At 44.9% G+C, this 12,363-nt stretch overlaps 1 protein-coding gene across 8 annotated transcripts in view; it reads right to left on the bottom strand.

The window, feature by feature from the left end:
• Window positions 1–12,363, bottom strand: part of CHD4 (chromodomain helicase DNA binding protein 4) — a 65,854-nt gene that overhangs the window by 23,306 nt on the left and 30,185 nt on the right. For all 8 annotated transcript variants that reach the window (XM_030188328.1, XM_030188329.1, XM_030188330.1 and 5 more), the window contains exons 17-27: window positions 8,887–9,024; window positions 8,465–8,586; window positions 7,585–7,758; window positions 7,200–7,341; window positions 6,957–7,088; window positions 6,752–6,869; window positions 6,493–6,617; window positions 6,034–6,268; window positions 1,882–2,054; window positions 1,458–1,638; window positions 102–188 (exon numbers count right to left, since the gene is read on the bottom strand). In XM_030188328.1, the coding sequence (XP_030044188.1) occupies window positions 102–188; window positions 1,458–1,638; window positions 1,882–2,054; window positions 6,034–6,268; window positions 6,493–6,617; window positions 6,752–6,869; window positions 6,957–7,088; window positions 7,200–7,341; window positions 7,585–7,758; window positions 8,465–8,586; window positions 8,887–9,024 (1,627 nt within the window). The remainder of the gene's footprint in view (window positions 1–101; window positions 189–1,457; window positions 1,639–1,881; window positions 2,055–6,033; window positions 6,269–6,492; window positions 6,618–6,751; window positions 6,870–6,956; window positions 7,089–7,199; window positions 7,342–7,584; window positions 7,759–8,464; window positions 8,587–8,886; window positions 9,025–12,363) is intronic.

Below are 12,363 nucleotides of genomic sequence, written 5' to 3'. Positions count from 1 at the left end.
CCAGGACTCAATGAACCTGGGAACTGCCCTGCGCAGAACAAAACTACAATCCCAGGATAATGCTACATCAATGGAATAAAACCACTTCCTTTGACACTTACCTTCTGACCTCTCATCAAAATCTTCATCACCCTCTTCTGAAGCCACAGAGTAATCAGACTGGTTATCGGACTGATCATCCTGCCAATCTGAGAGAAAGGAGAGAGATTCAGCACATACTGTGAGGTCTGTTCAGTGACAAGAGACCATGGGCTGTGTAACATCCAGTGTCTACTGGGTGTTTGAGAACTGAATGCTCTGGGTGTGAAGAAACGGTGTGTTTTAAGCCTGTAAAATAAATTGGATACAATATATTGGAATATATTGGATATTTTCCTGTTTAATTATGTCTGAAGTGTACTTCTGCTGGTTAGCCAGCAGATGGTGCATGTTTATGCTTAAAGTTGTTACAGAGGACTGACTTTCTTTTATTTGGCACACAAATAGGAAGTGCCTGTAGTGATATAACCAGTTTTATTTGAAACTTGACTGTTCTGGGCTCTGATTGGCCTGGAGTTTTGAAATTACCCAGCAGGGGCTGGCTGCTGCTTCAGTCTTAACCAGGAAGAAAGAGATAAATCTCTTTGCTGAGGCTCGGTGAATTATACATCCCGATCTTCCCAGGTACTGTTCAGCCAGAATGCAAATGTTTACTTAGTATTATAATTGATCCGTATTTCAGTTATTCGTTATTGTTTGTCTACTTGCACTATTTTGTTCCACTGTTCAATACTTTAAAGATAATAAACACAATGTTTGCTTGTTCTGCCCATCTGGACCGATAAAGAATCCTAATGGTTTGTGTGTTGGGTCTGTGAGAACTGAGGGACCACTGGGAATGTGGCCTCCAGTAACCTAGAAATCACTGGGGATAATTTCGAAGTGGGAGACTCGCCCAGAGGCGACTGTGACCCTGTTGGTGGGAGGAGGGTGCTAGTGTAGAGCACATGGCAGGTTCATGTGGACCTGAGCTGTGCTGGGGATAGACCCTCTGAGTGGCTGCTAAGTAACCCCAGGCGGGTGGCTAGGCGTTTCATAACACTGGGTATCTAATAACTGAGGGAAGGGGACTATACAGTTTACAGCCTAATAAAAACTTGCTATACCGCATAAAACCAGCATGTGGACCTAAGCGATGTACAATTAAACTAAAAATAACATTCAAGAGAAAAGGAATGATAAAACAGGACAGTCCATTCATACATTAAGCTCTTCCCATCACAAGTCCCCACTGCTGCATGTGGAGCCCCGTCTACTGCAAATGAAATGACTGTTGAAAAAAATAACTCAAAAGTTGGAAAAAAGATTGCTCATTCAGTAAGTAGGAGGATAGGTCATTGCATAGGTTTGGGGCCATAAAATAGACCACCGAGTGTCTGGTTGATTTGAGATATATGCAGTGATCTGAGGGCACATACCTCTATCCTCCTGGGACCCATCATTGTAGTTGACTTGTTTGCGGATTCTTTTCCCCTTGCCCAAATTGCGGGCCAGGTCTTCCTGCTGCTGCTCGTAATGATGCCTCAGAAGCTTCTCCCAGTAATCAGGGTCCACACTCTCCTCCTGCTTAATGATCTCCCGTTCCACCTCCTCCTCTTCCTGTCAAGCACAGAAAATAGGACGGTGACTATAAGAAACTACTTTCTTCCTATTATAATTATCTCCCACTTCTTCTCTTGTCAGAAACACCCAGGCAGACTTATAAAAAGCAAAACACACACAAAAAAAGAATACAGCCCCCAACCTTAAGCTACTGCTAGGATGATGATCACCCCACCTTCCAGACCACACTCTGGGACCACTGACGGAGCTAAGAACATCCAATATGTGCACCACACTTACCCCCATCTCCTCCTCCCGTACCACATATTGGGCAACTTTGAAAGAGCTAAGGTACTCATTCATTCCTTGAATTTCTGTGTCCTCGGTCTCATCTTGGTTCCGGTCCAGGAGTCTATCAATAGCTTTATCATCATAGTGGATAACACTGATGTCCTCGCCTTCTTTGTTCTCACCTGCAGCAGGAGACATCATGCGCTGAATTACACAGATGCTGTCCAAGGCCCACAATAGATACAAATATCCTTGGTTACACTTTGTGCTAAACACATTCAAAGTAAACTCTCATAAAAAATGTAGGGAGACAGTTATTTGCACTTTCAAGTGTCTGAGCCTGCAATGATTAGCTTGGTACAAAGGAGAAATTAGACCTTACCTGCTAATCTGCTTTGCTTTCCTTTAGTCCCTTCAGACTTGTCCAGAGAAGGCTGATGGATTATGCACTTCTAGCAGCGGGTAGAGTCTGAGAACACTGATCCCTGAGAGCACCTACAACTACAGTGGGCCATCCAGAAGACAGCCAGTATGGAAGGTCCCAAAGCACAGAAACCATAAACTCCCAGAACACTAGTCTGTTCTCCTTTCTCCTGTGAAACCCACAGCTGAAACAACTCAGTGAGCCATGAGCACAATAAAGTTGCTCCTCCAATTGTTTTGCTTTAACTTTTACTGTGGGGTTGTTTGTTTGTTTTTTGTAAATATTTGCTTGGTAACATACCATGCAAAACCAGATAGAACAAACTAGCCAATGCCTTGCAGACAAAAACAAAACAAAAAACTAGAAATCCATCAACAGCTGCCAGTGAAATCCACCAAATGAACTACCCAACAGCAGAGTACTAACAAGAACCAATAGGTGGGATCTGGGCCAGTCTGAAAAGACTAAAGAAAAGCAAATTAGCAGGTAAGGTCTAATTTCTCCTTCCTTAGCGCCCCTCCAGACAGAGTGATAGACAGTAACAAAGTAGCGACCATCCTCATGTGTCTGAACGTCCACTCTATAGTGACGAATGAACGAATGCAACGAAGACCAACCACCGATGTCCAAAAGGCATGCTGCTTTTTACTTTAGGCCCCAGCTATCTGAAATGAGTTACCTCTAAGTATACGTAGTATTGTCTCACTAAAAGAGGTTAAGATGGCAATAAAAACCTGGTTCTTTGGTCAGCCTTTTGACACAGACTATGTGGACACAGTCTCTCTCTCTTTGGCAATGTCTAAGTTTTGGGGTTTTTTAAAATTTATACCTGGTTGTGACTGAAGCTTGTCCTTTGACTTGATTTGCTATCTGTGACTGATCCCTTTCTGTGTAAGTGCACTCTGTCCTTTATATTATTGTAGTTATTACTTTCATTTGTAAGTATGTACACCAACTAGCTCTGCATATCAGTTCAAGCAGTATAGAAAGCAATAATACACTGGTGGCACCAGAGAGCTCTCTGTTCACGCCGCCGCCTGACCCTTAGTATAGAATGGGTCTTGAGAACCTCTGGAACTGTCTCCGCAAGCCAGCAAGTATGTAGAGGCTACCGCACTCTTAATCCACCAACCTTGCTTAGAAGCCACCAACCTCTTGTGGCCTCCACTAAAAAGGATAAAAAGACGCTTCGAATGATAAAAATCCTCCATCCTACTCGAGTACACCTTCGACACTATCCTGACATCTAGCTTCTACGAAGGACTGGCAACGAGACTGACTGGTTCAAATGAAAAAAAGTTGACATTACTTTAGGCAGAGAAAACCAGAAAAGGCTCCCAGCACAGCAAGGCTTGCAACCGATACACACCACACAGACAAGATAGCCACCAGAAAGAACGCCTTTAAATTTAAGGTCCTTAGGAGAACAGGTAGAGAGGCTCTAAAGGAAAGTGAATCAAGGCCTGTAAATTAAGATCCCAAGGAGGGACAAAAGGAACAGCGAGGGGGACAGATGAGGGAGACCCTCTCAAAAACCGGATAAAATCCACATGTATTATTAAAACTATCCTAGCAAAAAATAATATTCTAGATCTTTACCAAAGCAAAATATTAGCAGTATAGCAATTAGCAATATAAAAAAAGTTTCAAACAACCATGTTTTCAATACCTTTCTGAATTGTAGACCATCAGATCATTCCAAAATTTAGCCCCTATGAAAGAAGACAAAATAGCTGCTGCTTCTGCATTTTGAGGGAGCTGAAGCAATCAATGCAACAGACTTTCACTTCCAAGTGCCGAATTCCATTTAGAGCTCAACCCGTGCCCTTCCCCTAAAGCAAGGGTATCCAACCTCGGATGCATACAATGGAGGCAGCGAATGCAAACATATCTCATGCACATTCATTGGGGAAATCTTAAAAGCACAACTGGATTGTGGTCCTTGAGGACTGAGGATTGACAACCCTGCCCTAAAGAAATGTCAGACTCTAGTTGCTGCCTGGGAGATAAAGCGACAGGGTTAGCACTGCCCCAAAGCAGCCAGCCTAATGCCACAAAGGAAGCCACGCTTAGTGGCTTCCGCTGACACTATCATAAGGGAAATAGCCCAAAGGACACTGGGGTCTTAGCTGTGAAACAAGCTGCAGCCCAATGAAATCATCCAGTGTGAAAGTGCTTGCACTCATCACTGAAGGAAATAGATCCCCCTTCGGGTAAGAAAACCATACAACTCTGAAACAATCTTTTTTTCTTTTTAAATAACGGGGCATATGCAGTGGGAAAAAAATGTATACTTAAACACTGGTTGCAAGAGGAACCACCCTCCTTTTGGTACTGGAGAAATAGATTCCATGAATTAATGCTCTGGGAGGCCCGGGCGGCCTACGGTTACCCAAAGAAAAGAAAGAATTTTGTTGCTATATGGAATAAATATTTGCAAAATTATCTCCCATAAAGCAACAAGTGCTATGTTCAACAAACTTGGTACAATCTAGAAAAAGGCATAGGGCAGTAGGAATTTCTGAATAAATGGATCGGGGGAAGCTAGAGAGGGAATGCAACGATAGTGATGTTGACAGTAAACAGAATTATAGCAACAATAAAGCACCCAGTAGATAATAACCTATAGTTCTAGACAGATAAAGTCTTGTAGTGTAACTCGGAAGAAGCAGACACCATGAAGTAAGGAGGAATTAGGAGAGGACGGAAGGGGGGGTAGGGAGTTGGGGGGAGGAGAAGGTTCTGCAAAGGTAAAAGTCACCAACACAATCTGTGATTGAGAAGGAAATGCATATTTGAGGGTATTGTCTAAGTAGCACATTAAAAATTCTATGTCCAGAATAATATGCTGACACCCCAAGAGATATAAGATAAATTATATATTTAATTTATGTTGTTTAATTAATAAAATAATTGTAAACAGTTTGGTGGCCAGGAAAAGGTTGGAGGGAGGGAGGGAGAAAATGATAAAAAAAACATTGATGATAGAAATTAAGTTTGTATGTATACAAGTGGCATGTGTTATTCAACTTGTAAAACGTCAAATTTAATGATTCTGTTTCAAGTGTTGAATCATCAATAAAAACCGTTGAAACATAAATAAGGGTAACGGGGGAAAAAAAAAAAAAGAAGGAAGGGGTCATCAAAGTAGCAGGGGAGGGACCCAATACTACCAAGTGTACCCCTACCCAGGAAGGTGAATCAAAACAGTTTCCCCCAAAGGGATCCATCTTCTACCTGCTTGAGATAGAGAATTACTGATTCATCTGAACTGCACAACAATGCCCTACAGGGCAGAACACAGTTTTCCTCTTATCTCCACCTGCTGGTTAATGGACAAACCCACAAGCCCTGGTCTGTTGACGATGCCAAGAAAATGTCACTCCCCCCACCTTTTTTTTAAGCTAAAATCCTCAAGTAAGATGCCTTCTGTTCAACTGATGCCCAGTTCTCCATCTAGATCAATAGCTGCTTCAGTAGCCAGTCCAGGAGCTACACAGTCCACATGTCACCATCTGCTGGAGACAGAGCATCTAAGGCTGGACTATTACTTTTTTTTTTCTGTCTCCATCTGCTGGTTGATGGGCACAACCCACAGATTCTAGACTGGTCTGGTGAAGACACTAAGGAATGAACAATATACAAAGTTACTGAAACCCCAACAAACCTAGTTCTTTTAAGGCAAAATGTAGAGGACAAGTTACCAGGGGTCCCTTGGAGCTATCCCCTTCCCTCACCTTCAGTAGCTTCATCCTTGAAGAGCTCTTCTGTACCAAACTTCAGGATATCATCTAGCTCCTGCTTAGACATGGAACCTGTCTTGGAACCAAGGCCCGGACGCACCACCAGATGAGTCAACATCATCTTCTTCTTGGCCACCTGTGTGATGCGCTCCTCCACTGAGGCCCGGGTGACAAAGCGATAAATCATCACCTTCCGATTCTGTCCAATGCGATGTGCTCGGCTGAATGCCTACAAGGAAGCAGACAGAACAACAGTTACAATACTACCACAATCCCCAAGGAAAAGAACAACCACACAGCTACATCACACTAACATGCTCCTATGTTGCTCAACCGTATCCACAAGAAGAGAAACCACAGCCATATGATAGAGCACCATTCTCACACACTCTAGCAGATTAGTCACGTGACTGGGGACTCTCTCTCTTTCCAAAACCCTGGAACCCAACATACCTGGATATCATTATGAGGGTTCCAGTCAGAATCATAGATTATCACGGTGTCTGCTGTAGCTAAGTTAATACCCAAACCTCCAGCTCTTGTGGAAAGCAGGAAGCAGAACTGCTGAGCACCCGGAGCTGCCGAGAACAGAGGAGGAGATGGTAAGTGTCTTGGGAAATCCCAGGATGGAAAAAAAAAAAGTTTTGACCTGCAAGGGACAAGATAGGAGACAGAAAAGGATTGTAACCTCTCCTATGCAACTAGAACTAACCATTGAAGCGATCGATGGCTTCCTGTCGCAGGTTCCCTGTGATCCCACCATCAATTCGCTCATATTTATAACCCTCATGTTCAAGGAAATCCTCCAGCAGATCCAGCATCTTTGTCATCTGTACAGAAGAAAGTGAGATAAATGAGAAGAAAAAGACAAAGGGCAGAATGGATGGGTGCTGGAGGTGGGGAGTTGATAATTATACCTGTGAGAAGATAAGTACTCTGTGTCCATCCTCCTTCAGTTTTTTCAGCATCTTTTGCAGCAGTAACAATTTTCCAGCTCCTCGGATAAGAGCACCTCCATCATACATGCCATTTGGCATCTTTGGAGCTTCCTGCAGAAGGAATAGGAAGGAGAAGAGTTACCACAGCAAGAGAAAGGAAAAGATACCAGAGCAGTCAAAAAGGCTTTTCTTTAGGGGTACATGGGTATGAGGAAAGCATACCATGGCAGCAACAGGGAAGAGGTAGGGATGATTGCAGCATTTCTTCAGGTCCATGACGACATTGAGCAGAGACACTTGGTTTCCACCTCCTCGGGCATTTAGCGCTTCAAAATTACGCGTTAAAATAAATTTGTAATATTTCCTGCACAAAACACAACACAGGAGTTATACACAAATTAAGTATATTTTCCATTCACCCTTAAAGATCCCACTATATTGCTATTCTGAGCAATTGAACTGCAAGTTGGCATTTTTATATTCCACACTCCCTGCACTTGGGAGTCTGTCTCTAACAGATTAGAACCCTTTATTCCTCTTCTTTCCCTCCACATGCAGATCCAGGGGCTTATTCTGACTGGTCTACTCCCAAACCCCACCCACGTACTTCTGCATAGGGCTAAGTTCCACCCGGACAATGAGCTCTGTTTTAGATGGCATGTTCTTGAAAACATCAGCTTTTAGTCTCCGCAGCATGTGTGGCCCCAGCATGTCGTGTAGCTTCTTAATCTGATCCTCTTTAGCAATGTCTGCAAATTCTTCTAGGAAACCTTCCAGATTACTACAGGAGAAAGGACAAACAAGAGCAGAAACTACATTTAAGCATTCAACATGCCAGTAGATAGGGAGGAAGACAGTAGTTAAGATGGGGGAGGGTGGGGGTTGTAAATTAAAAGGGTGATGAGGGAAACATTTCTACATTTAAAAATCCACTATTACTTTTTTTGCAGTCATCATCCAGGCTTCTCCCCTATTAGTTTCCGATTGATAGAATGTTATGGAATTACTGAATAAATATGCAGACTGGGCTGTTGTGGATAATAAGGAAGGGGAAATTAGGCTTTCCTACTTTCTTTCCTTTAATCTTACCAGACCAGGAGCAAAGGAAACTCCCCTCTCAGGTCTCAGCCCCAAACTGCGCTACCAGGGATAATCATTGGGATCCCTGGGAAAATGTCCTAATCTTCCTCCAGGCCCCAAAACTAGATCACGCTTACCACATCCACCATCTGGTGGAGACTGAGAAATACCGACTCTAGGTGGGCTGCAGAGGACAGTTATAGTTCTCTCAGCAGTCAGAAATTCTCAGTTTCCATCTTCTGGTGGGAGTGTATAACTCAAAACAGTCTGGACTGGGCTGGAGGAATGCAAAGGAATTGCATTAAAAACATATATATATGTATCTGGAGGATTATAATGGAGTGGAGGGAGTCTCAAATAAATCATTAACTGGGGATGGGAAGATAAGCTGAGAGGGTGTTTCATACTTGAATCTCTCTGGAGTGAGGAAATTGAGCAAATGAAACAGCTCCTCCAAGTTGTTCTGCAGTGGCGTCCCTGTAAGAAGCAGCTTGTGCTGGAGTGAGTATCCGTTAAGGACCCTGAAAAACTGAATTAGGCGTAAGTCAATACACATGCAAGAGATCATTCAACAAAGGATTGACCCTAGGAAGGAATCAGCTAGACCAACCTCCCCTCCCTAATAGTCTAATAGGGGAATGACTGCAGACCATATGGAATTAAATCTGCTCACTGCTTTGGCTTCTGCTGCACAACTGACTACTGAACTGCTTTGATTTGCCCCCCCCCCCCCCTCTAAAAGAGCACTACCCTTGACCATTCTGCTCCCTTCCAACACTGTTCCTTACCTAAAGCTTTCCATCCCCTCTCACCCCATCCCATGCCTTACCTTAGACTGATTGTTCTTAAGGCGATGGGCTTCATCCACAATGAGGCAGGCCCAGTCGATGGAGCCCAGCACTGCCATGTCTATCGTAATCAGCTCATAAGAAGTGAGGAGGACGTGGAATTTCACAGATGCTTCTTTCTACACAAATAGAGAAAATGTTAAATCCTACACTCTACACAAAGTAAGCACGCAACGAATTATTAGGAAAAGGATGAATAAGACGACAAAGATTATTACAATGCCTCTATCACTGCATGGTGCAACCTCACCTTGAGGTACTGCGTTCAGTTCTGGTTGCCGTATCTCAAAAAAGATATAGTGAAATTAGAAGAGGTTCAAAAGGGGGGTGGGGGGGAACTAAAATGATCAACGGGATGGAATTCCTCCCATATGAGGAAAGACTACAGAGGTTAGGGCTCTTCAGCTTGGAAAAGACACCTGAGGCGGGATATGATAGAGGTCTACAAAATCTCAAATGTGTAGAATGAGTAGAAGTAAATCGATTTTTCACTCAAATAGTAAGTTCAAACTTACTGCCAGATGATGCTGTTACAGCAGTTATCATATCTAGGTTTAAAAAAGGTTTGGACCAGTTCCTGGAGGAAAAGTCCACAGTCTGCTATGGAGATGGACACGGGGGAAGCCACTGCTTGACCTGGGATCAGCAGCATGAAATCTTGCTACTATTTGGGATTCCTTAAATCAGATGTAAGAACGCTGTGAATAAATAGCGTGTTTTTTCCCTGTTTTAATTATGTCTGAAATGTATTTCTCCCATTTGGCCACCCGATGGTGCATGTTTATGCTTAAAGCCTGTTATAGGGAACCAAGTGTTCTTTTTCTTTAACACAAGCAGGAAGCAAGCAGCAGTACACATTTAAAGCTTCTTGACTTGGCTCTGATTGGCCTGGAGTTTGAAATCACCCAGTAGTGCTGACTGTTGCTTCAGTCTTAGCCTGGAAGAAGAAAGAGACAGATCTCTTTGCTGAGGCTCGGAAAATTATATGTCCTGACATTCCCAGGTACTGTTTAGACAGTATATAGATGTTTAGTTACTTTAATGGATCCATTTTTCAGTTGTTACTGTTTGCTATTTGCACATTTTTGTCCACTGCTCCAAGTTCTGAGAATAAACACAATTATTTGTTTGTTCTGCCTGTGTGGACCAATAAAGAATCCTGGTGGTTTGTGTGTTGGGTCTGTGAGTGCTTTCTGGGAACTGTGGGACCACCGGGAGCGTGGCTCCAGTAACCAAGAAATCACTGGGAATAATTGGAGAGCAAGAGACTTGCCCAGAGGTGGTTATGACCCAGTCGGTGGGAGGAGGGTGTTAGTGTAGAGCACAAGCAGCAGGTGCAAGCGGACCTGAGCTGTGCTGGGAATAGACCCTCTAAGTGGTACAGGATAGCATCAGGAGGGTGGCTAGGCGTTTCATGACAAACGCTTTTTGCTGGTCATAGCTCTATTGCAATTCTGGAAATTTTTACGACTGCTGGTGATTAAAGGGTATGATACATACCTGTAGCAGTTGTTCTCCGAGGACAGCAGGCTGATTGTTCTCACGACTGGGTTGACGTCCGCGGCAGCCCCCACCAACCGGAAAAAGCTTCGCGGGACGGTCGGCACGCAGGGCACGCCCACCGCGCATGCGCGGCCGTCTTCCCGCCCGTGCGCGACCGCTCCCGCCAGTTGAATGACAAGCAATAAAGTATAAAACACAACTCCAAAGGGGAGGAGGGAGGGTAGGTGAGAACAATCAGCCTGCTGTCCTCGGAGAACAACTGCTACAGGTATGTATCATACCCTTTCTCCGAGGACAAGCAGGCTGCTTGTTCTCACGACTGGGGTATCCCTAGCTCTCAGGCTCACTCAAAACAAGAACCCAGGTCAATGGAACCTCGCAACGGCGAGGAAACAACAGAAATTGACCTACGAAGAACAACTAACTGAGAGTGCAGCCTGACCAGAATAAATTCGGGTCCTGGAGGGTGGAGTTGGATTACACCCCAAACAGATTCTGCAGCACCGACTGCCCGAACCGACTATCGCGTCGGGTATCCTGCTGGAGGCAGTAATGAGATGTGAATGTGTGGACAGATGACCACGTCGCAGCCTTGCAGATCTCTTCAATAGTGGCTGACTTCAAGTGGGCCACCGACGCTGCCATGGCTCTGACACTATGAGCCGTGACATGACCCTCAAGAGTCAGCCCAGCCTGGGCGTAAGTGAAGGAAATGCAATCTGCTAGCCAATTAGAGATGGTGCGTTTCCCGACAGCGACCCCTAGCCTGTTAGGGTCGAAAGAAATAAACAATTGGGCGGACTGTCTGTTGGGCTGTGTCCGCTCCAAGTAGAAGGCCAATGCTCTCTTGCAGTCCAATGTGTGCAACTGACGTTCAGCAGGGCGGGTATGCGGCCTGGGGAAGAATGTTGGCAAGACAATTGACTGGTTAAGATGGAACTCCGACACCACCTTCGGCAGGAACTTTGGGTGAGTGCGGAGCACTACTCTGTTGTGATGAAATTTAGTATATGGAGCATGAGCTACTAGGGCTTGAAGCTCACTGACCCTACGAGCTGAAGTAACTGCCACCAAGAAAATGACCTTCCAGGTCAAGTACTTCAGATGGCAGGTATTCAGTGGCTCAAAAGGAGGTTTCATCAGCTGGGTGAGGACGACGTTGAGATCCCATGACACAGTAGGAGGCTTGATAGGGGGCTTTGACAAAAGCAAGCCTCTCATGAATCGAACGACTAAAGGCTCTCCAGAGATGGCTTTACCTTCCACACGATAATGGTAAGCACTAATCGCACTAAGGTGATTCCTTACTGAGTTGGTCTTGAGGCCAGACTCTGATAAGTGCAGAAGGTATTCAAGCAGGTTCTGTGCAGGGCAAGAACGAGGTTCTAGGGCCATGCTCTCACACCACACGACAAACCTCCTCCACTTGAAAAAGTAACTCTTTTTAGTGGAATCCTTCCTAGAGGCAAGCAAGACCCGGGAGACACCCTCAGACAGACCCAACGCAGTGAAGTCTACGCCCTCAACATCCAGGCCGTGAGAGCCAGAGACTGAAGGTTGGGGTGCAGCAACGCTCCGTCGTTCTGCGAAATGAGAGTCGGAAAACACTCCAATCTCCACGGTTCTTCGGAGGACAACTCCAGAAGAAGAGGGAACCAGATCTGACGGGGCCAAAAGGGCGCTATCAGAATCATGGTGCCGCGGTCTTGCTTGAGCTTCAGTAAGGTCTTCCCCACCAAAGGTATGGGAGGATAAGCATACAGGAGGCCGGTCCCCCAATGGAGGAGAAAGGCATCCGACGCTAGCCTGCCGTGTGCCTGAAGTCTGGAACAGAACAGAGGCAGCTTGTGGTTGGTCTGAGAGGCGAAAAGGTCCACCGAGGGGGTGCCCCACGCTCGGAAGATCTTGCGTACCACTCTGGCATGGAGCGACCACTCGTGCGGTTGCATGACTCT

Source organism: Microcaecilia unicolor, chromosome 14 (assembly GCF_901765095.1).
Source record: "Microcaecilia unicolor chromosome 14, aMicUni1.1, whole genome shotgun sequence".
NCBI classification, from domain to species: domain Eukaryota; kingdom Metazoa; phylum Chordata; class Amphibia; order Gymnophiona; family Siphonopidae; genus Microcaecilia; species Microcaecilia unicolor.
The sequence above is the reverse complement of the archived record's forward strand: the minus strand, read 5'-3'. Positions and strand labels throughout refer to the sequence as shown.